The 22979-nt window shown below is 36.5% G+C and overlaps 1 protein-coding gene across 3 annotated transcripts; it reads right to left on the bottom strand.

Moving 5' to 3' along the window:
• Window positions 1-8647: 8647 nt before the first annotated feature.
• On the bottom strand, window positions 8648-15686 carry LOC140158614 (uncharacterized). Of its 3 annotated transcripts, none has more exons than XM_072181777.1 (3): window positions 15543-15686; window positions 9621-9789; window positions 8648-8904 (listed from the first exon to the last, which is right to left on the bottom strand). In XM_072181777.1, the coding sequence occupies exons 2-3, from the start codon at window positions 9760-9762 to the stop codon at window positions 8678-8680; spliced, it is 369 nt and encodes a 122-aa protein (XP_072037878.1). In that variant the 5' UTR covers window positions 9763-9789; window positions 15543-15686; the 3' UTR covers window positions 8648-8677. The 3 variants fall into 3 exon arrangements, with proteins under 3 accessions (XP_072037878.1, XP_072037879.1, XP_072037880.1); XM_072181778.1 differs by having other exon boundaries at window positions 15550-15685; XM_072181779.1 differs by lacking the exon at window positions 15543-15686 and adding an exon at window positions 15271-15510.
• Window positions 15687-22979: the final 7293 nt, after the last annotated feature.

Here is a 22979-nt window from a genome sequence, read left to right as displayed (position 1 = left end):
ATTAGTTATTTGCCAGTATCATCAATTTGGGGTACAGACATTAAATGTGGTATCACGATCAAAGCGTGTTTTGCAATTTCAGCGTCAAGAATGTAAAATTTGAATTAGACATTTGGTAGACTACGTCTTATTTATCAATTTGTGACTTGGGCTACTACTAGTCAATTGTGGTGGTTTAAAAGTTTAGTTGTTTAGGTTGAGTCCCAAAAGATTTTATCATTTTTGACAGCAATCCCAAACACTTGTGTCATTCTTGGCAGCAATCCCAAAGACTGACTTTGTCATCATTGTTATAAAACGTTCCAACTACAGTGACACCTTGTGATGTCACACTGAATAAATTCCTTCAGTGTCAGAGGAAGTTTGTGGGTTTGAATGCAATATAGAGCAAATAAATATGTAATCAAGGACACCTGTCTCATCAAACCACTCAAAGACCTCTTTGAAAGTGACACAGGTGGCATCAAAGTTGGAACAGCAATCCCAAATTGCTGACAAGAATCCCAAAGGCTTTGTCATTGTGACAATACCAAAGACTTTGTCATTGTTGACAAGAATCTCAAAGGCTGTATCATTGTTGACAAGAATCTCAAAGGCTGTGTCATTGTTGACAAGAATCCCAAAGACTTTGTCATTGCTGACAACAATCCCAAAGACTTTGTCATTGTTGACAAAATTGTTGACAGCAATCCCAAAGACTTTGTCACTGTTGACAAGAATCCCAAAGGGTTGGTCTTGTTGACAACAATCCCAAAGGCTTGGACATTGTGACAATACCAAAGACTTTGTCATTTTTAACAAGAATTGTCATTGCTTTGTCATTGTTAAAGGAAGTGTCCGGCAAACACAACATTGTGTCTTATATGTTAGAAAAATAATTATCAAGCACGAATCACTTGGTTTTATTTAAAACAAAGTCATATTAACCATAAAAACGAATAAAAACGGCCATCCCTCAACACGCGATATTCAAACTTCCCGCGCCGAAATTGTCTAGAGCAATGACGTCCTAATAATTCAATGAAGCCTGACGACATTTGAGCACAAATAACCATGACGTCACTGCTCTAGAAAATTTGGGCGCTGGAATTTTGAATATCGCGTGTTGAGAGATTGCTGTTTTATTCGCTTTTATGCTTAATATGAGTTTGTTTTAAATAAAACCATGTGATTCGTGCATAATAATTATTTTTCTAACATATAAGACATAATGTTGTGATTGCCGGACACTTCCTTTAACAATCCCAAAGACTTTATCATTGTTGACAAGAATCCCAAAGGCTTGGGCATTGTGACAATACCAAAGACTTTGTCATTGTTGACAAGAATCCCAAAGGCTTTGTCACTGTTAACAATCCCAAAGGCTTTGTCATTGTTGACAAAAATCTCAAAGACTTTGTTATTTATAGTGTTGACAGCAATCCCATATCCTCAATTTCTATAATCTCCAGTTGCGTTCACTTCCATATTATTAAATTTTAGTAACCAGCCTTATACCTGTCATAACAATTACAACGTCTTTGGGATTGATCAGAGTTTTTTTGGGATTGCTGTCAACAATGATAAAGTTGTTTGTGATTGCTTTCAACAATTTATAGTCTTTTGGGATTGTTGCCAACAAAGACAGTCATTGGATAAACAAACTTATCTGTGTAAGATTTAAATCTTTCAACTAGACTGAAGCATGATATATATTTGTATCATAGCAATTCCACGCATCCAATGAATGATTCACCCATGATATTGCTAGACAATGAAGGTGATTATTTGGTCATATGAGGGCAATAAACTTGCTACTTGGATCCAGTTCAAGTTTGCATACCTCATAGTCAACATCAAGTCTGCAACTTTAACCACTGTGATTACAGCATACTGGTAATCATTGTACTTTTGTGTTTGGCATGTTTTCACAACAATATCAGATAGACAGAATACACTATACTTTGATCATCTCGTAATCGGCGGGCCTTATAACATCGCGGATTAATATCAACATATTTTTATTTTGAGAATTTTCTTGTGACATCTTGCCAGAAGCATCACAAATTATTAATTCAAGTCCTACATACTTTGTCTATTTTCTTTAACACACAAAATAAAGACCAGTCAGGTCAACTAATATCACTCTTAATGTGGTTCTACTTTTCGGCGTAGTGGTAAAAGCCTAACATTTACCGCCTATTTCGAGCTGATCAAACTATACCTAACCTAATATGGTGTGTTGTGGGCCAATTTAAGTCGGATAAATGATCTTTTAGTGTTAAAGCCATATTATAACATTTCTGTAAAAATAGATTGGTATTTATTTTCCATAAAATGTTAGCTTTTACTGTCAGATATGTCCCTTTTAATTTTGAGCCGAACAAGTGAGGTAAAGCATAGAAAATTGGAATTTACTACTAGCGCCCATGCATGTTACTCCCATGGTTGTAATATGGTACGATCCTCAGGGTGTGTGTTTGTGTATCCCACACGCGGTGTACGTACTGTGCATACGTGTTATTACGTGTTGATACGTTTATTCCATCGTAATTATAAAACGCCGGTTCCATCGTTTTATTCAAAATCTCGGATTTTGACAAAACTACAGCACCTAAAGTCTGGATTTTTGCAGAATATCTTTATTGACCAAAGTACATTACAATCGTGTAAAAACCAGAATTAAAAAAAAAATTGAGGGCGTTCTCCTCAGCAAATGTTATAATATGGCTTTAACAATTTTTTCATACATCTATGGGGGGAGGTGACATTTTAGGGGTGAAATTAAACACTTTTTGCCTAAAAACTGATATTTTTGGCCTAAAAAGTGGACCTTTTTTTATTTTGACAATGGTGGTAAGGTAGTTTGGGGGTGGGTGTGATGGGATATCCCCTCCCTCCAGTGTCAACACTAGTTTACAAATACATACAAATCACTCACTACAACCAATGGTTCATTGATCTCTTTTATTTCTTTTTCAGGGACAATTATACTGTACAATGCAATCTATATCGGTAACTGACTAATTTAAAACATATTTTTTGTTTTAAAATAGCTACTACATGTACATTATACGGGGTTAATACTGATGTATACATGAAATACATTTATGCAAAGTCCTCTTACATGATGACCTTCATGCAGAGGGACTTACTTCATAATTTTTCAAATAATACAATTCTTTACAATAAATACACGTAGGACACAATTACAGTACTTTGTCCATACAACACAAACAAAAATGAAATAAAAATAACATTTAATAAGTGAATATTCACAATGCTTGATTAATACACTGTTATGACAAATATCTATAAGACAAAAAAAGAAAGAGGTTTGTCTCTAGTTTCAACGAAGATTGGAAATGGAATGTGGTGTGTATTTTTTTTTCTCATGATTTTCCATTATTTTCGGACTTGTTAATGATTTTGCTGGATAATTTCTTTAAAAAACTATTAAAAAAAGGAGGAAAAAAAGTTTTTTCTGCACAATTTTATGGATGTGTGCAGGTGACCATAGACAAACTTCATGACTGTGTCCCTAATACAGATTAAGGGTTCAATGGGACAAGTATTGAAGCTAGTTCAGTTTTATATGTGTCCAATACAGTGGCGTAACTAGGGCTGGTAGTGCCCGGGACAAGAAACAAAATTGGCGCCCCTATCCCACCACCCGAGAATATCTTAGACGCGGGCAGTGGCGTAGCTAGGGGTTGTGACATAATGCCCCCCTCCCCAATTCTTCCATGCCCAAAATTTTGGACAAATAAGGCCTACCACTAATTAATTTTGGTTACTAGAAGTTGAATATCGGTCTTAAAATGTTCTTTCAATTGATTTTGCGCTGAAATGCGCACACAGTGCCCCCTAGTTACGCCACTGGTCCAATAGGCTGGCAAACCCATTAAAAACCCAATCTATTTCAAAATTATGTTTATATCTATAGTCATGCATAATAAGTAATTTAATGAGTACATGTATTATTGGTACATTCAAAATCATGATTATTTCATATGCTGTATAAAAGCAAAGTTCAAAAGGCTATATGTTGTAACATAATCACGTAAATGAGCATTTGATTTTTGAATTGGGCTACTACCGCCAGACAGACAGTACTATGACATTGTTTCCATGTTATAAGTTCAGTGAAAATGCGGGCTGGAATGTGTCATTTTGGAATGAGGTTTCCTGACAGAAATACAAAGCCAGGAAATAATTGCGAGTTATTCAAAGGAGTCAGGAAATAGTTCATTTGAATCACTGAGTCTGTCTGATTATTCAGTCGTGATCCAGGCCCCTGGAGCAAGTTTAATTATTATTTATTTCCAGTTCTTATTACATATTTGAGTTTGAAGAGTTGACTCATGTGTATGATTACACTGGATGTTTTATAGTGTTTATGGTTATTGCACAGTTGGAACATGGGGAAAATGCTCCCAGTCAGAACTCTTGCCAAATCTCCCCCCCCTCCAGAGCTTACCCCCGGAGCTTACCCCCAAAAACCCCTAAAATTATGAAATTATCCACTTTTGTGTAGTCAGTATGTCAGAGAAAATGAAATCCACAATTAGGGAGTATCATGCTAAAATAAAATGTCAAATTCAGAATTGGTAATCATAACAAAACCCGCATAATGTATGTACACTAAATTGGTCTATAAAGCTATAAAAAATACTATAAATAACCATGCTATAAAAAACAGAAATAATAAAAAAACAAAAATATTAGTACATAAAGTTGTACATCAAAATTTTGATAAAGTTACAAGCACATGATACTTCCCATTACATTTATAAAACAAACCCAAAATAAAACTTAAATAAAATATTTTTATTCTGAGATAAAATAAGATCATTCAGAGACTGTAATCGTAACAAATTTTTTAACATGTGCACTAAATTGGTCCATTGATGGTAATAAAGAGATCAGTGGAAAGGATTACTTTAATTTGGTCTATGGGTAATACCACATAAGAAATATGTTTAAGCTATGCAGCAACAAATAATATTTATTGAGTTGGTTATGAAAACAAAAATTTGCACATTAAAATTTGTAAACAAATAAGTGTATAATTTTGGTAACTTTAAAAAAATACCCTAGCACCTGGTTATTTCACATTACACATAACAAAGAAATCTCAAAATATTACATTGTAATGTGATAATTTCACATTACAAGTAATGCTTAATTCTTAACATGCAGTATGGATGAAATTCATATCAACACAGATTTCTGCACAAGTACCCTCTCCAATTTTGTTCATTAAAATCCTCAAAAAGTGTTTCTTGGCTCTTTTTTCCTTCATTCATTTAGGCAGTTTTCATCTTTTGCCAGGTGAAGTAATGTACATTTTCAAAATATAGCAACTGCCCCTTATAATATTGCAGTCACATAAATACAATTAACGTCAAACAAGTGCATACAGCTGGCGCTCCAGCCTCCATTGTTATATTTTACATTGTTTCATTTATGCCAATAAGTTCACATGTTATACACATTTAGATTATACATATACATGTACATGTAATTTGTGACTCCTACAACAATATTTTGTGATTTTTATACAACAAGGATGCTTACACATGTATATTATTTACTCTATCTATGTTCAAACTTGCATAAAATTTGTAGATTTTTATTGAAAAAAAATACTTTTAAAAGCCACTATCTGGTAAAATATTTCAGATTGTTAGATTTGAGGCAGATTGGACATATACCTTGTTCTACACAATGCTCAAAAGCTATCATTATGATACTATCTATAAAACTATCAATGGTTATAGGAATTAACACTGTATTGTATCAAGGATCTTCAATTGAAGGTCTTTGATTGTATTTGTACATGTACACTATACAGTCCAACCTCTCTTATCCAGCCATGATAGGACCATTTATTTAGCATTGGCCACATAAGTGAAAAATCCGGATAAGTGAATTATGTGTAATTCTGCACTGATTTATTAAAGCAATAATGTGTGATTTGCATAAAGAATAGATTCCTATTTAAATGTTTGTTTTCACTGATCACATTATCCCCTTTTCGAGCCAAACAAATGAGGTATAATGAAGAAAATTGCGATTTCATTCCAACGCCTACAATGCGTGTACTACGCTCGCCGATCGTAGCATGTAATACTACACGGAGCATCGCGTGTGTACACATAAGCTGACATCCACAGGAGATGCTAGCAAGCAGTCGATCGATGAACTCTGAATAAAACCGGGTCGACCCGGTTTTAATAATTATAAAAAAAATAAATTTTACTGTTATTAAAGCACTTCAGGCTTAGTCTTTTATACATGGTATTTTAGTACACCACTGGGCATTATAATTATGCAAAAAGTAGAAATCCGAGTAAAATTGAGGGCGTCGCTGTGAAGCAAATCACACATTATGGCTTTAACAAAATATTACTCCATGAGGTAATACTAATAACACCCAATGGTAATGAGTGCTGTATTCCACATACTTATCCTTCTAAATGCTTCAGAGCATGAAATTAAGGTCTCAAAGCATTAAAAAACATGTTTTTCTATGAAGATCACACATTCCAATAACAGAGATATCCAGATAAAAGAGGTCTGGATAAGGAGGTTGGATGTATTTAAAAAATTGGCAATATAAATTAGAATGGCTCAGCACACATGTTTTGCCATTATTTCACCTAGTCTAGAGTATAATCATTTCCTATTATATTGTACTGTTCGCTGAATCGAATGAATAGGCCTACATTGATTTGTAATTTGTGCCTGTATGCATAATTTGCAGCATGATGTCTTAATGATGAGTATGTTGTAAATGATTGAAAGGGTCCCATTTTGTACATAATATAAAGAAAAGACAAGTTGTTATATTCTTAATTTATCAAGAACTTTAAGTTGTCTTCGGTAACACAAGAATGTTTAATTTTAAAGACCGCAAAACCATAAATTATTTTCTTTCTTCTTTGTTCAGAGAGGCTTTCTATCATGCTGCACAGAAAAGATATGGGGCCCTTGCTTTACACAAATGTATAATTTAATTGTTCCTATTTATTTCAATAATAGCACATACGTAATGGTTTTATAATAACATCATGTAAAAACTTCAGCAACCATTGCAATTTGATTGACTCTTTTAATCTTGAAAGACATAATTTCTAATCAGAGGTAACATTTGCTAAGTCAATTGGGCTTTGAAACCAATCTTTACATACCATAATCAGATTTAATAAGCCATATTTTCCATCCCTTTTTAGAATCAATACTGTATGTACAAGAATTTTAAAACTTGAATTAAGTTCTAAGTAATGCTGACCCGTTTCTTGTTAGAAGTTGTTGTTACCAACTTATTAAACTTTATACCGGGTACTAAAGTTGAAAACTATTTTTGAATCATGATTGACCTTAGAAAAGTAACATTTAATATGACGATTATATAAAATTGTTCTCTCTATATGCTTTGAGGGGCAAATTATTTTTCCTCCTACTTTTATGTGCAAGAATCTTGCTGTGAGAAGATAAACCTATATATGTCAACTATACAAACTCTCAAAAGAGTGGTAAAGAAAATCCTCAAGGTAAGCACACAATTTTTGTTATGCAGCACACTTACAACTACACTTTGTGCAAGATACTATGCCTCCCTGTATATTACTATACACCAGGGGTGAATCCAGGTTTTTGAAAGAGGACCCACTCATGAAAAAAAGATTCTGACTGACTTTGCTCAATTTTACATCAACTGTATATTGGTCATCCTGGGGATGCCTGAGGGGATACACCCTCAGAGTCACAAAATGTTGCAAAAATGGTGATCAAAATTGCCAAAAATATTGTTACAATTTTTTTATAATTTTTTTTAATTTTAAAAGGGGCAACAGGTACCCCCTGGATCCACCACACCACTGTAAACATACATTGGTAAGACTGTTCAAAACATCTTATATGCAGCCATTATGTAACAAAACTCATCAGAATTTCCTCCCAGTGCCTGTCTGTCCAAGCAGCACTCTTCCAACTACTGAGTGTTTACTGATACAATGGTTTTAGTGGGAAAAATAACCTACAGGCCTTTCAGAAAGGCTAGATTTCATCAAAACCTTCACTACAATATGTATTTTGCAACCTTGAAGATGAAATGCGTACAACTAATTGACCTAGATGTACTTTAACATTCTGAGATGTCACACAAACTAGTTAGTGTCAAGTAACTATTAAAGTAGCTAATTAAATGAATTGCATTGTTTTGTGAGGCTAGAAGTTTAGCATAATTCATATTTCAACACATGTATGAGAGTTGATTTCATTATATTGCTTTTAGCTAGTTTATGGCACACCTTCACTGCTTTTAAGCATTTCTATACTTACCATGCTTCAAATTACCACCTTAGAACTGAACCAGACTGAATCTGATTATGTGGTCAAAAGTCTGTACATGAACCTGTATTGTTGACATCCATGTTAAATATAACTTGGTACCCAAAAGGCCAAAACACATAGTTCATAAGTTCACACAGGTAGGTAGTCTTGAACAATGTCCTTGTATTGGATTCCATATCATAAGTTCCATTTAAGGTGAAGTGCAACTTTTAAATACTTCATCAAAATTGAAGCCAAGGATACAAAGTATTGAGTTGTTAGCCTTTGGCTTTAATATGCTGACAGAGTCATCAGAAACTGTATAATGCCCAATAGAAACTTTGTATTCTGGATGGTTCTATGCTGACATACCCACAGTTTCCGGTGAGAAATCACTCTGTCTACGATCTAGACGTGGCTGTTCAGGTGGATCCTGCACGGTGTTGGTGTTTACTGGTACGGTAGGAGGGATTTTACCCGCTGTTGTCGTTACTGTTGGTTGCATGTTGTTGTGTTTTATTTGATTGTGTAGAATTTGTCCAAAATTGATTTTATTTAGAAGACTGTGTTTAGCAAATGGTGAAGCTGAAAATAATTAGAACAAAACAAAAGATCATTGAGTAAATTAGTAGTTGGTAACTGCGCAATTGCGCATACAGAGTTACCATCAAAAAACTACCCGTTTGAAAACAATATTGGCTGTTTTGACTTGAGAAGAACTGTGTTCATTAATGAAGTCATACTCTGCAGCTCTAAATTTATACTCCAGGAAAACAGGTTCTATAATTTGATGTAGTTGGGTATGCAACACCCATTCAGCTATTGAAGTTATTAATATATTTCTTTGTTCCTTACTTTGTCTTTCTACCATGGGGCTACCTCGGCTGTTTTGACTTGAGAATTGCTCATTAATGAAGTCACACTCTGCAGTTCTAAATTTATACAACAGGAAAACAGGTTCTAATTTGATGTAGTTGTGTATGCAACACCCATTCAGCTATTTAAAGGAGTATTTCTGATCCTAATCCTCTTTTTATGACATTTTTCAGTAGATATCCAAGAGAAAAGCTTATATTCCCAAAATTTCAGTTGATTCTGATTTTGCATTTGCGAGTTATACATATATTACACTGCTCCATGGCCAAATGTGTTGTAATTTCGTTCTGGTGCACCGGAACGTAATTCAAATTTCACAATATTTTAGCTAAACAAATTAATCTGCAAGAAATTTTTTGAGAAAAGTGGGGATGATGCTGTGGATCACGATATGCCCTTTTAAGTTATTTGTATTTGTTACTTACTTTGTCTTTCTGCCATGGGGCTACCTGGAGGTGTTACTACCGGTGATGATGGTGATGCTCTTGGTGATAATCTACCACTCTTAATCATGTTGTCATGGCAACTCTTAGGAGCCAAGAAACTAGCTGTTGGGATTGCAGCCATGATGTTTGGTGTCTACTTGATTTTTATCTGAATTTAAAAGAGAAGACAATGAGCAGACAAAACACATTATACATGTATCTATATATGTAAGTGACACTCTCTGAATAAAGAGCCTGACTACGAACATAATTGTACAACAATTATCAGCTGTTTATATAGAAAACAGATGAATACGAAGATAAGACAAAGTCAATCAAAAATAAAATTATGTTGCTTTTAAAATGGGTTAAAATAAAAATGTCATGAGAATAATTAGCCATAGCTTTTTGATTGGGGGGTGTCAACCCGCAGTGTACCATGAGCCAAAAATATATGCTTATTGCTTCGATCCATGCTATATTTGATCTCAAACATAATTCTATATCTTATGTAATGTGAAAAACTTGTAAAATTACCATCAGCGTTGAGTGTTCTTTTTTGTGTTGAAAGAGGGATTTATGGGCTACAATGTGTGTACGGATGGGAGTGGTACACATCAACATTGCTACAATGTATGACATTTGGCTATGTCACTGATCTAATGACAATGGTGGATGATCAGGATCCAGGAATTTTGGAAAGGGGGCACATGCACAGTTTTTGCTGCCACCTTTTTGAGTACATACATACAAGGCTTTTGTAGCCTGAGTAACCATGAAGCACCATCGCATCCTGAGATGCAGAGGGTGTTTTATGGGGATGTGCCCCCTCACATCTATTTAACCCCACAAGAAAACCTTATTTGAACCCATCTTGCTCAGTCAGTGTTGCTGTCTCTGATGCCTTATAAAAAGCAGTGAAAGAAGCAGTGAAAGAAGCACACAGGCATGGTGAATCAACAATTGACCTCTCAGTCCACACCAAATGTTTTCGAGTTTTAAAATATTACGTTTAGCCATCGGAGAAACACTTCATTGACAATTCCCCATCCAATACCTATTGATGCATGTTGCTCCATTAACTCGTAAAGATTACGATTGGATCGAATACAGCTGTTGAAAGCTTTGTTTTGAAACAAACATGCCCCCTCCGGGGGTACTCAGTACAAATGACTATACAGGGATGTGCCGCAAACATGGGTACCATTTTTGGCCTTTTGTTATATCAATAACCCCCTTTTCTAGGCCAATTTTGGTATATGGATGGGTCCTTTTTTCAAAATTTTTTCAAACATTGGAAATTAGCCCAATTTTGCCTCAATTTAGCCAAAATTTTGACTTTTGGTATATTGATTGGTCCAAATTTCTTGAAAAATTGGTACATTGATGGGTCCACTTTCTCAGGCACATTGAGTACCCCCCCCCCCCCTCCCTGAATTGGAAACTTTTTCAAAATAAAGCTCTCAGACGGTAAAAATAAAAATTATACAATTGCAATTTAAAAGAGATCATGGCAACAATGTTATATGCAGTGGAATCAGTAACATCTTGGCTAACAGAAAAACTTCTTGAAAAGGAGTTGGTCACTTTTGTCATTTTCGCGCATATCAAGCTTGTATCGCGTAAAATTGGCTTTCATGATTAGCAGTTGCATTTTTGCTTTTAAAAAAATAAAAGGGGTCATAGCATAAATGTGATATGCATTAGAATCAGTAATATCTTGGTTTCTTTCCTAAATCAGGTTCAAAAACTATGCCCGATTCTACTTAAGATGGTACTACACCCCTGGCCAATTTTGTGCCTATTTTTGCATTTTTCTCAAAAATTATAGCACATTGGTGACAAGTAAGATATGTATATAAGGGCAAGGACTACAACTACTGTACTGAAATTTCAGCAACTCAAAGCAAGTAGTTATTGATTTATTGATCAAATATTGGGTTTCCCTCATTTTTGACTGTAACTCCACAACTGTTGTCTGTGCTGAAATAAAATAATAAATAAAGACCACCAATTTTATTGAAACAATAGCTTAAGAAATTACCTTGATGAAGTAAAATTCAATACAATCAATAATTGACATCACTGACATGTTTTCCTATAAAGTCAACATGGGCACTTCTTATACATACATGTACATGCAGAGGGTGTGTGAGGGGGATGTACCCTCAGTATTTGGAAAAAATGTAAAATAAAGGCCTAATTGAAGCCATTTTATGTACCATTTTGGCACTATTGTTGTTAATATTGCTTAAAATAGTGTACAGGTGTCCAAAACAGAAGCTAAAGTGGGCATCCAATTATGCACAGGAGGGGGGGGCAGGATTAAAAATAGAGGTCAAATTCTGTGGACCATTTTATGTGGATGTTCAGTGCCCTGCCCGATGCACTTTATATCTTCCATAAAACATGTAAAAAAAACAGAGGGTTCCCCCCAACAAACTTTTTTTTTAAGTAAAAAAAATTACCCTCGCCGGGCCTGGATCCGTGCCTGATAATGATATGCTCAACATTCTTGAATGTGATATGGTTAATTAAAGCCATATTATAACATTTTCATTCAAAATAGATAAGTATTTCTTTGCCATAAAATGTTAGCTTTTATTATCAGATATGTCCCCTTTTAATTTTGAGCCAAACAACCGAGGTAAAGCAAAGAATTGGAATTTACTACCAGCGCCGATGTTGCCAATGTGTATCACTCTGTCGGTTTGTGTTACGGTACTATCCTTTGATATGTACCGGTATATCCGTCCCGCACGCAATGCACGTACTGTGTTGTATCGTGTACGCGTTCGACTAATATTTCCATCTTAATAATAAAGCGCCAAATCCGGCGTTTTATTCAAAATCTCGGATTTTGACAAAACTACAGCACCTATAGTCTTGATTTTTTCAGGGTATGTTAGTGTAATAAAGTACAATATAATCATGTAAAAAACAGAATTTTGAAAAACTATTGAGGGCGTTCTCCTCAGCAAATGTTATAATATGGCTTTAAGTGATGACGCCAACAATGATTCATGAGATTATGATAACGGAGCCATGATTTATTTGGGGTGCGGGGAGGCAAAGGTGGCCCTTTTAAAGAATTTTTTCTTCAAAAACCGGCCGATTTCAAAGTTTTTTTTTCTTTTTTATTTTGACTTTTTTTGGGGGGGGGTTGAGGCGGTTGGGTTTGGATGATAATTAGCAATGACAAAGATGATGACAATAATGATGATGATGATAAATGATATGATCAACATCATATGGAATGCGATCAAGCAAAATCAGTCAGAACTCGGAAATATTGATTTTGAGATATACATGTATAGCCAAACCGAAATGTTTCCTATTGTTTTGGAAACTCTTTAATTGCTCATATCTTTGGAACTGGTTATTCAATTTCAATGGGATTTTCTGCAAAATCCAGCTGCAAAATCCAGCTTTGTAAATGCTTTTTACTGTCCTATAAGAAACTAAAAATTTGATATTTCCAAGTTCCGACTGATTTTGCTTGATCACATCACATACATGTATGAAGAGTTCAGATACAAAAAAACCAATAGCCAAATATAGCTAAAAAAGAGCATTAATAGAAAGAAAATATGACTGTGCTGTCTTTGCTCATAGTTTCATACATGATACATTGGATTTTTTGAAAGTATGGTGTCAATTAAAAGCTAGCAGATGTTTGTGTCTAACACAAAAAGCTTGAAAATGGCATTTATCGGCTTGCAATCAAGCAAAATCAGTCAGAACTTGAAAATATTAAATTTTCAGTTTCTTATCTAGTAAGGGCTGTGCAATAATTATGAGCCCCCCCGGGGGGGTAAAATTTCCAAACGGCTCGCCAAAAATCGCTTGCCCCCCCTCTCGGCCTGCCAAAAATTCTTTGCCCCCCCCTTGCACATGCCAAATTTTTAGGATCCCAATTTTCAAACCTTAAATGGTCTAGATAGATGTTATGGCGAAGATGTAGCAGGAAAATTTGCATATTTAAGCGTTTCCGTGCTGTTTTCCTAAGCCTTTTAGAGCGTTTTATATAAAAGCGCCCATGAATGGGTGCCAAAATCGTTTACCCCCCCTCTCGGCTTGCCAAAATTGCTTGCCCCCCTTTTGGCTCGCCAAAATTTCTTGCCCCCCAATTTTACCCTCCCCAGGGCTCATAATTATTGCACAGCCCCTAAAAAGCATTTACAAAGCTGGATTTTGCAGCAAATCCCATTGAAGTTCCAGTTCCAAAATGTCAACAGGAAACAAAAAAATATTTCCTTTGTTTGACTGTATCTCAAAATCAATATTTCTGAATTACAGTAATTGCGGCTGATTTTGCTTGATCGCATCACATACAATTTTATGATACCGTACCATGACGACACAGACTAGCATATGACAATGAAGATGACACATGATGATGATGATGACAACAAAAATGATGATGATATAGCTAGACAGTATAAAAATAAATGGGATATAATGGGAATATATGAGGAAGAGTAGCAAATGCAAAATCTTGTTATGAGCAACTTGCCCAGTGGGCATAGCTCGAGATACTCTAGCTAAAATACAGGTTTACATTTACTATCTTACATTATCTTGCTGTATTTCAGCTAGAGCTCCAAACGACAAGCTTCCGGGTTTTTTGTAGAACAATACTGTTACGTAAGATGAAGAAGAAACCCGCCTCGGAGCCCGCCCTACTCATTATTTCATTGTACTTATTGCAATTTGCCTCCACACATTACGTAATCAACACAAAGCTTTTGTGAGGATTAGTGAGTGGATAAGAAATTGACAGTGGAGGATACTGAAGGACACGCCGATTGTTAGTTGTCAATCATGAATTGCCATAGCGTATTAATATTTTACTGCATGGCATTCCGCAAACACCAAGACAAATTATGCCGTATTTTTCCAAAGATCATCTCATATGAAGTAAGCTGAATGCGATCTGTATACTTTTGTAACATTCCGATCGCTTTTGATCACCGATTAGCGGCGAATTTGCTTGAAAACATGTGAGTTCATGTTGCGTTAACATAATTAGTATAGACACAAATGAAATTACGATGCAATACAATGCAATTTGAATGCAGCAGATCTATAGAAATAACGTTGCCCGGTTTTATGCAGAATTAGACCCTGTCTGAGTGGGCACATCTGACGTTGAATTTGCGTTGAAATCACATTGAAATTTCGACATCCAAATCAATTTTGACATCGAAATCAATTTCGACGTTGAAATCACGTTGTATTTGGAAATGGAGTTCAACCTGATTTCAACCCGATTTCAACCTAGAGGTTAGTTGAAATCAGGTTGAAATTTCAACGTCAAAACTTCGATGTTGTAAAACGGTTGTATCAACATTGATTCAAAGTGATCACAACTCGAACATTCCAAACTAGTATACTGTTGCAAAAGATCAAAAACTACCAACATGCAACAATGCTAATTTCAAGAGAAAAATCACTGCAGTACTCGGACTGACAGATGAGTCCGGGTCGAGTTCACGATTCACCTCCATTTGATATTTAAATTTATATTTTATAGATTTATTTAAAAATTCATTTATATTTGCAACAGTACACTAGCTCAAACACTTAAATTCTTAAATTCACAGCACAAACAACAATATATATTGTACAACCATGCACTGTTACTTACTGTATACTAAAATGTACACAAAAATGCTATTCACATAGACGTTGCACACTCCTGTAGGACAATACTACAATGTACTGATACCACCTGCTATGCTTTTAGCTATGCACTGCACACTGATTCACACCAAAACAAAAGCCTTCATGCGCTGCCAACGAGAAGCTGATCCTTGAGCTGATCACACAGTACTTCATAAATTTCAGAGAGAGATCACTAAATGCTCATGTTGTACATATTGAATTCATAAAGTGAAATTTAGCATTGCAAACACTTACCACCTACCTGTAAACATACAATAGTAAGTTGTCAGTGATGACATTTAGACGAACTCCTTTTCGATTGCTGAGTATGCTGACGTAAATTGTAAACATGCCCTGGGTGTCGAAAAGGTGAACCTAAGTATGGCTTGCCAAAACAGCAATATGCATGATAATAATGTTCATTATAATCGTTGGCTGATTCAGTAGGGGCTCCAAGAGTAATGCAGCATGCATGTTGTTTTGGGGATTTTCTCTTCTTCTTTAAACCTAAGACACTCAATCAGTTGAAAACACAATCATCTGTTCTTCTTTAGGCGCACTTTTAATTGGTAACATGCCGACCAGGCCCGTACGCAGGGGGGGGGATGTGGGGGTGCGACTGCACCTCCCCAAATTTGCAAATGTATACAAAAAGTGCCAAAATTTAAGAACTTGCGGGCGTAGCGAGCAAAAAAATCAGGTTTTTTGGTCAAAAAAGGTCCAAATTTGAGGGGAAAAGTCCACTTTTCACAAAATCGCCCCTCCCCCTTTGGAAAAAAATCAGCACCCCCCCAAAAAATCCTGCGTACGGGCCTGATGCCGACAAATGAGCAAGCAGTGACGGTAAAATTGTGACCTCAGATTTTTTGCCAGGCTGCTGAAGAATCTAAAGAAGCTTAAAGAGTGGCGGGGCGGTGGTTGGGCCGATTTCTTTTCCAACATGTCAGGGGAAACAGTCACTAAGTCCCCCGGCCCCATGCTATGCATAGGCCCTAGGCCTATATACCACTACGGGCAAATGCAAAATATGCCAGGGTCGGTGTGGGCAGATTGTGACTCAGTGCAATAATAATGTGTACCCCCAGGGTGGTAAAATAGTCTGCCAAAATCCCCCCCAATTTGGCCGTTTTCCCCGCCCCTTTTTGGTCCCTCCCTGCTCAGTAAGGGGCTGTGCAATAATTATGAGCCCCCCGGGGTTAAATTTCCAAATGTCTCGCCAAAAATCGCTTGCCCCTCTCGCCCCCCTTTTGCACAAGCCAAATGTTGGGGATCCCTATTTGCAAACCTTAAATGGTCTAGATATATGTTGCGAGTGCAGTGAGCAGGAAAATTTGCATATTAAAGCGTTTCCGTACTGTTTTCCTAAACCTTTTTAGAGCGTTTTATTTAACGGGCGCCCCTGAAAGGTGTGCCAAAATCGCCCCCCTCAGGCTCTCGGCTGGCCAAAATTGCTTGCCCCCCCCCTTTCGGCTTGCCAAAATTTCTTGCCCCCCCAGGCTCATAATTATTGCACAGCCCCTAAAGGTATTGGTACCCCAGTTACCCAAACTCCACCAAGCATTCAACTTAGTTTGAATTTGGCAGCTATGGCTTTCTATACTATCACGCCTGACTTGAGTGATCTGAGCACGGGGGCAGCAGATTGATGTTGATAGTGTGTGTGGGCAGGCACCTTTGTGTGGGGGGTGGGTAGCCTGAGTGAGGGTGAATGACATGCCTGGGGAATTGAAAATAATTATATTCATCATGTTCAATGAACTTCCCAGTAGTTGTTGACCAACTCTTCCAGTAAGTTTGGGAAAGAATGAAACTTGTGGAGGGGAGTGAGCGGCGCGGAGAGGGGCCAAGTGAGAGGCACACGGATCGAGTGAGAGAGCGAGGGGAAAATTCTGATAATCTCTCACTGAATGACCCCATTTTTTCATTATTTTTTTCAAATTTGAAAATTTTTGAAAATTTTTTATCAACTTTTCAAATTTTTTCCCAGTCTCACTGAATGACCTCCCTTTTTGGTCAGATTTTCCATAGTCTCACAGAAAGACCCCCTTTTTGGAACCTTCTCACTGAAAGACCCCCTTTTTCGGTGTCTAGGCTCTCACCGAAAGTTTCGAATTGCTGTCCACACATCCCGTCACTTCCAAAGTTGAGTGCCCCGGGTTGGGGGGGGGGGGCTGGTGGGTAGAAAGGGAGTTCTACGAAAATCAGGTCATAGAAACTTACTTAGTATCAAATAAAGGAACTGATATTCCATCCCTATTGCATCATGATCAATTTTTGGAAAAGGCGCAAACAAATTTTACGGTATTCTGGTATGCCATTGGCTTAGGAAGATTTTCAACATGGGGGGGGGCTGAAACTAAAAAAAATGATTTGTGGGCCACACTGGGGGTGCGGGAGGGGTGTTTCCCCCCTCGCAGTCAGAAAAATTTTGCAAAATATAGGTCACAAAGACCAATTTTCCGTCTATTTCATCACAATTTTTACACTTCACCTTGGATTGGGGGGGGGGGGCTGAAAGGTATTCCAGCCCCCGCACCAAAATTCAGGGCCGTAGCAAGGTTGAAAAATGTGGGGCGACCATCATAAATATGGGGCGGCCAAAATAGAAATATATGCCCAAATTGAAATAAAGATATAAAGAAAAACATACCAAATTTCTCAAAAAATGGGCTGGTCATGGCATCTCCGGCCGCCCCGCTTGCTACGGCCCTGCCAAAATTATTGAGGGGGCTGAGCCCCCCGGTTCCTAAGCCTATGTGAACAAATACCCCTAACAACTTTCAGTCTGCATCATCAGTTTTGGGCAAAAAGGTATGTTTAAATGAGAAGGGGGAATTTTAGCCTATAATTAATCCCAGATAATGATTTTAATGCAAATTCCATAGTGATTAAAGGGATTACATAAAGAAGAAAAATTTCAGCTACTGATTTTTTGTCAGGGGGTGGGGATTGAAAGAGAAGAGTGCCCTGACAAAAATGAAAGAGAAAATAAGGGAGGCAAAGAAAAAGAAAGGGGGGAAGGAATAAAAAGGAAAAGGAAAAGGGGGAGACAAAGAAGCTCCCAAAAATTGCCTGGTGTATCTTCAGTGCTGCCTGCTTCCTACCAAATTTTAACCCTATCATATATAGGCCAAAATAGTGTAAAATTCTTTTGTGGCCCATCCCACCTAACAAGAAATCTGGCTATGTCAGTGGCGACACCACAGGGGGTCATGAGGGGTAAATGCCCCAGTCAGAACTCTTGTCCCTGTTGCCCCCAGTAAAAACCCAAACGAAAATTTCCATACTTTGCTGCAATTTTGCACAAAAATTGGTGATTGTGCCCCCCCCCCCTGAAAATCACTTTTCCCCCTCAATGCCCCCCCAGAAAAAAATTCCTGGCACCGCCACTAAACTACGCGCCTGTATACCTATGAATATTCAAGTTTACTTTATTCAATGGTTTTTATTTGTTTCCTAAAAATCAAGAATGATAGAATTTTCCCATTAGAAGAATATTTCATATAGCAAAATATAAATATTTTTAAGGAATAAAAAAAGGTGGGTATGGGATGTTTGGCAGATTCAATCTCATTTCAGAAAACTGGTTAAGAGATATGCAGAAAACTAATACAAGGTTCAAGGACCCATCAGAAAGAAATATTTCAAGATGGGTGTCAGAGAAGTTTTTAATATGCCCTGTCAAAAAGGTTACTGTTTGCAGAGCCGGTGACCAAACAAGATCACATTCAGTGGCGTAGCATCATAGGGGCACAGGAATTTGCTGGAGAGCATTAAATAGTTCTTCTGGAGCCTTCAAAGAGAGCTGTTTAGAGCAAACTACAATAGAATGTAAGGAGAGAAAGGCCAACTGAAGAGAGCTAAAAATCACTCTCCTATATCAGATTTAAGGAGAGCAGTATAGAGCAATTGCTCTTGCTCTCCTCAAAAGGCAGTCCCAGTAATAACATAATGACCCACGCTACATCATTGGTCACATTTATAAATTGAAGGAATCTATAACCTACTGCCATTCCAGTGGCGTACCGTGGCCGCCCCAACCCCGGGGGGCTGAAGAAAATCCAATTTTGCCGCCCCTTCCTCAACAGCCCGAAGAGGTTGACCCAATTTTTTTCTCGGTTGTTTGAAAAAGTGAAGAACACAAACAAAACAAACAAAAACCAAAACCAAAAAAGAGTCTCAGGCGCTAGCGCCCTAAAAGCAGCACATTTTGATGTATAGTACCATTTTTTCAAAAATTGTTATGCTTTATCAAATTTTTCCGCCATTTTTTATTTACTTATTCTTTTTGCCGCCCCCTTCGTTTTTGCTGCCCCTGTTTTTGCCGCCCCTTCATCTTCCGCCGCCCTTTCATTTTGGCCGCCCCCTGCTTTTACCCCAGGGGGCTGGCGCCCCCAAAGCCCCCCCAAAAAAATACGCGCATGCATTCACAAACTTGAAATTTAAGTTGAATTTATATTTTTAAACACCTTTAGATATTGGGGAAGAAATAATCACACATGAACACACCATAAATTATGTGACAATGTTCACAAGGAATATTTTTATTAATATGTGTGAGGATAAATAGAGTTACAACCTCTCATATATACAGATATGCAATACAATAAAAATGTACACATCAATTAAATGTAGCATTTTAATGGCAACACTTGTATAACTCTCTCTTTTAAATTGATTTCTTTCAAACATATACACTTATCTGCATGTATTATGCACAATAATTTATCATTATGATATAAAGTAAATACAAAAGTTTGCAACATGTCCAATATTAATACTTGAACTTTATGTGGTATGTGTGTGTGTATGGTAGTGGGGGAGGCAGGGAGGGGTGCATGTTTCTTGTAGTGTCTCAGCCTGGCAGGATGCTAAAACATATTAAACAATGAGGCTGAGATAAGAACAAAAAAACAAAACCAATTTGGCTGATTTTTTGCGAGTATGTGTGTGTGTGAACATGCCGCAATGTAATACATGGTATTTATTATAACACATACACTAGTATAGGCCTATTACATAACTATAATATGTATGACACCAGTATGACAGAGAGCCTATCATATCCAAGTGAGTGTACCCATTTGTACCAATTCAATAATTGGTACCATAAATATATTACTTGATCCACTTAGACCAAAGTCAGAAAATTTGATAATTGTTAATTAAGCTCAATTTTAACTTGCTCAGTAGCTATACTTGCCAATGTTGAAATCCCCACATAACTGTCACCCACTTGGTTGCTAAGTAAAGACGTTTTTATATCTTTTTGCTACTTATATTGATCTGAATTGATCAGATCATGTCAAATATATAAACACACTGCATGAAGGTGAAATGTATTAAGTGTACTTTTTGAGTCTGGTAATTAAATAAAAGTGCCTAATATCCCTGGGGGTCTTAGTTGTGGAGTGGGTGGAGATGTGCCGCTGGGGTTATGAAAATACCGTCCAAATTTGACAAAAGAGACACCACAAATATACTCATTTTATGGACTTTAACTCTGCAACTTGAATTTTGATATAAAAACAAAAACAAGTTTACACTTTTTCCAGATTTTTTGATAAAATTTTAAAAAAGCACCCCTCATATAAATCAGTTTCTACAATTTACGACCCGATTCTAATCCTAAGAGTCTGACAATGTTACAAGCACCTGCTGCACATCTCCAAACTCACTTTCCACAAAGAACCCCTGCTAAAAGTTTCTTCAGCTTATATTAAGTGAAAAAATAAGACAGTGTATTGATATAGAATAGCAGCTGAGCACAGCACTTATGCTAGTTGTGCGTCTCGTAATGCATGACTGACACATGCTTATGTGAATTTATGTGTGCTAGAATTGGGACGTGCACAGTAACAAAAAAACAAAAATCTTTCGCTAATTATAAGCCGAACAAACTTTAGTATTCTCCACATTGACCTGATGGGATTCTGATACTTTGAAAATGTTTCCTAAAAGACTCAGTGAAACTTCTGAGATAAAAATATCTGCTGTTTTCTTGAATTTCCGTAAGCAGAGACCACAAAACTATGTCACAGAAGTGAAAACACAAAAATACTGCCTGTGGTGTGCCTACCATCTTAGTGACCCGTGTGATCTTATTTGACCCACATGACCTCAGTGACATAACTGTTATAGCACCTTAGCTTTATCCCTAAGCATACATCTTTGGACTTTTATCCATTCAAGGTGGATTCTTGCACACATTTGGTTTGAAATGACACATAACTTTAACTGCAGTGACCCACACTGGCAGGCAAAATGGTTGGGATACAGAATATGGCACAGCGCTGAAATTGTTCCTTTATATTTGAAATTGATTAGAATATCACCCATGCTATTATGAACGCCCATCCCATAACCTAAACTTGTCCAAATTTGTGAAAATCAGTCAGTGATTTTAGCATACTGTATTTCACAATTATCATACATTGAAATTATTTCAGAAAATAATCAGATGAAAAGGACATATCTTAATTTTGAAACTGATCTGAAATGTCACTGCCACACATGTTTCTCATCCATTCATATCATTTCACAATATAAAATTTAAAATCTTACATATTAATTACAATTATCAAAACTGTAGATGGTAAAAAACCTACCCAAGACTCCATGTTAATATAACTGTTATTGATCATTTTTTATCACTTATTAAATCCACAATCCCATTTAGCATAGTTACAAAAATTATCAGCCTCTTGGTAAAATTTAACAACATCAAATACAACACATTTGTGGAGCAAGCTGGCAACACACCATTACATTAGCTTATTATAGAGAGTGATATATCCAAAATAAATGATTACAAAATTAGATGATATCAACCATACAAAACTAAACTTAAAATGTTAAATCAATGAAACTGGATGGAAGAGAGTGATCTTTACAATGAGGCAAGATTTTGCAGTGGTGTACAATTACATTAATCTATTCACATGGTGCAAATTGATCCAGATTAATGTGATTTATATGGATCCGGATGTAGATATCATACTGAAGCAGATCTATATTGATCTTATCTCAATTTCAATATGGACCTGTAGTAGTAATCTAGATCCAAACTGAAATTGATCTAAATCTGATCTAATCTAGATAGACATGGCCTAAATACATCTAATTTGGTTTGATTCAGATAGATCCAAATTGAAATGGATCTGTAATTGATCTGATATATTAAAAAGGATCTGGTCAATTCCAGTACTTTATAGATTTGACTCCAGGTTAAGAGACACAGCCAGGCAAGAGTGGTTCGCCGATGTTTGCACACTTGATAAATTATGTACATACCGAGAATTCAAAACTCTCCTTAATCCTGAAATATATTTGTTTTCTGTTGAAATTTCATCTCATAGAAAAGCCCTTAGCCGGTTGAGGTGTTCGAGTCACTCATTATTTATTGAGACGGGTAGAATTCAAAATATTGATAGAGAATGTCGCATTTGTGTCCTTTGTGAAACAGGGGATATCGAGGACTAATTCCATTTTGTTCTCATTTGCAATTTTTTCACCAGCTTGCGTTTAAGATACCTGCCTGTTTGGGTTTTGAATCGTCCAACCCGTCAAAAGTTTTATTCTTTAATAAATACTCAAGACTCGAACACTTTGGCAAGCTTAGCTGCATTTGTTTATCATGCATTCAGTCTAAGAAATAGTGTAGTTAAAACTTAATCATGTTAATGGTAATAC

The sequence above is a fragment of the Amphiura filiformis genome, chromosome 8 (genome assembly GCF_039555335.1).
Source record: "Amphiura filiformis chromosome 8, Afil_fr2py, whole genome shotgun sequence".
Lineage (NCBI taxonomy): Eukaryota > Metazoa > Echinodermata > Ophiuroidea > Amphilepidida > Amphiuridae > Amphiura > Amphiura filiformis.
Note: the sequence above shows the minus strand (reverse complement) of the source record. Positions and strands in the feature narration are given on the sequence as shown.

Coding starts and splice junctions, on each gene's coding strand:
- LOC140158614 (XM_072181777.1), bottom strand. CDS start 9,762: ATGGCTGCAATCCCAACAGCTAGTTTCTTGGCTCCTAAGAGTTGCCAT. Junction 8,905..9,620: donor CCCCATGGCAGAAAGACAAA/GTAAGTAACAAA, acceptor AATTATTTTCAG/CTTCACCATTTGCTAAACAC.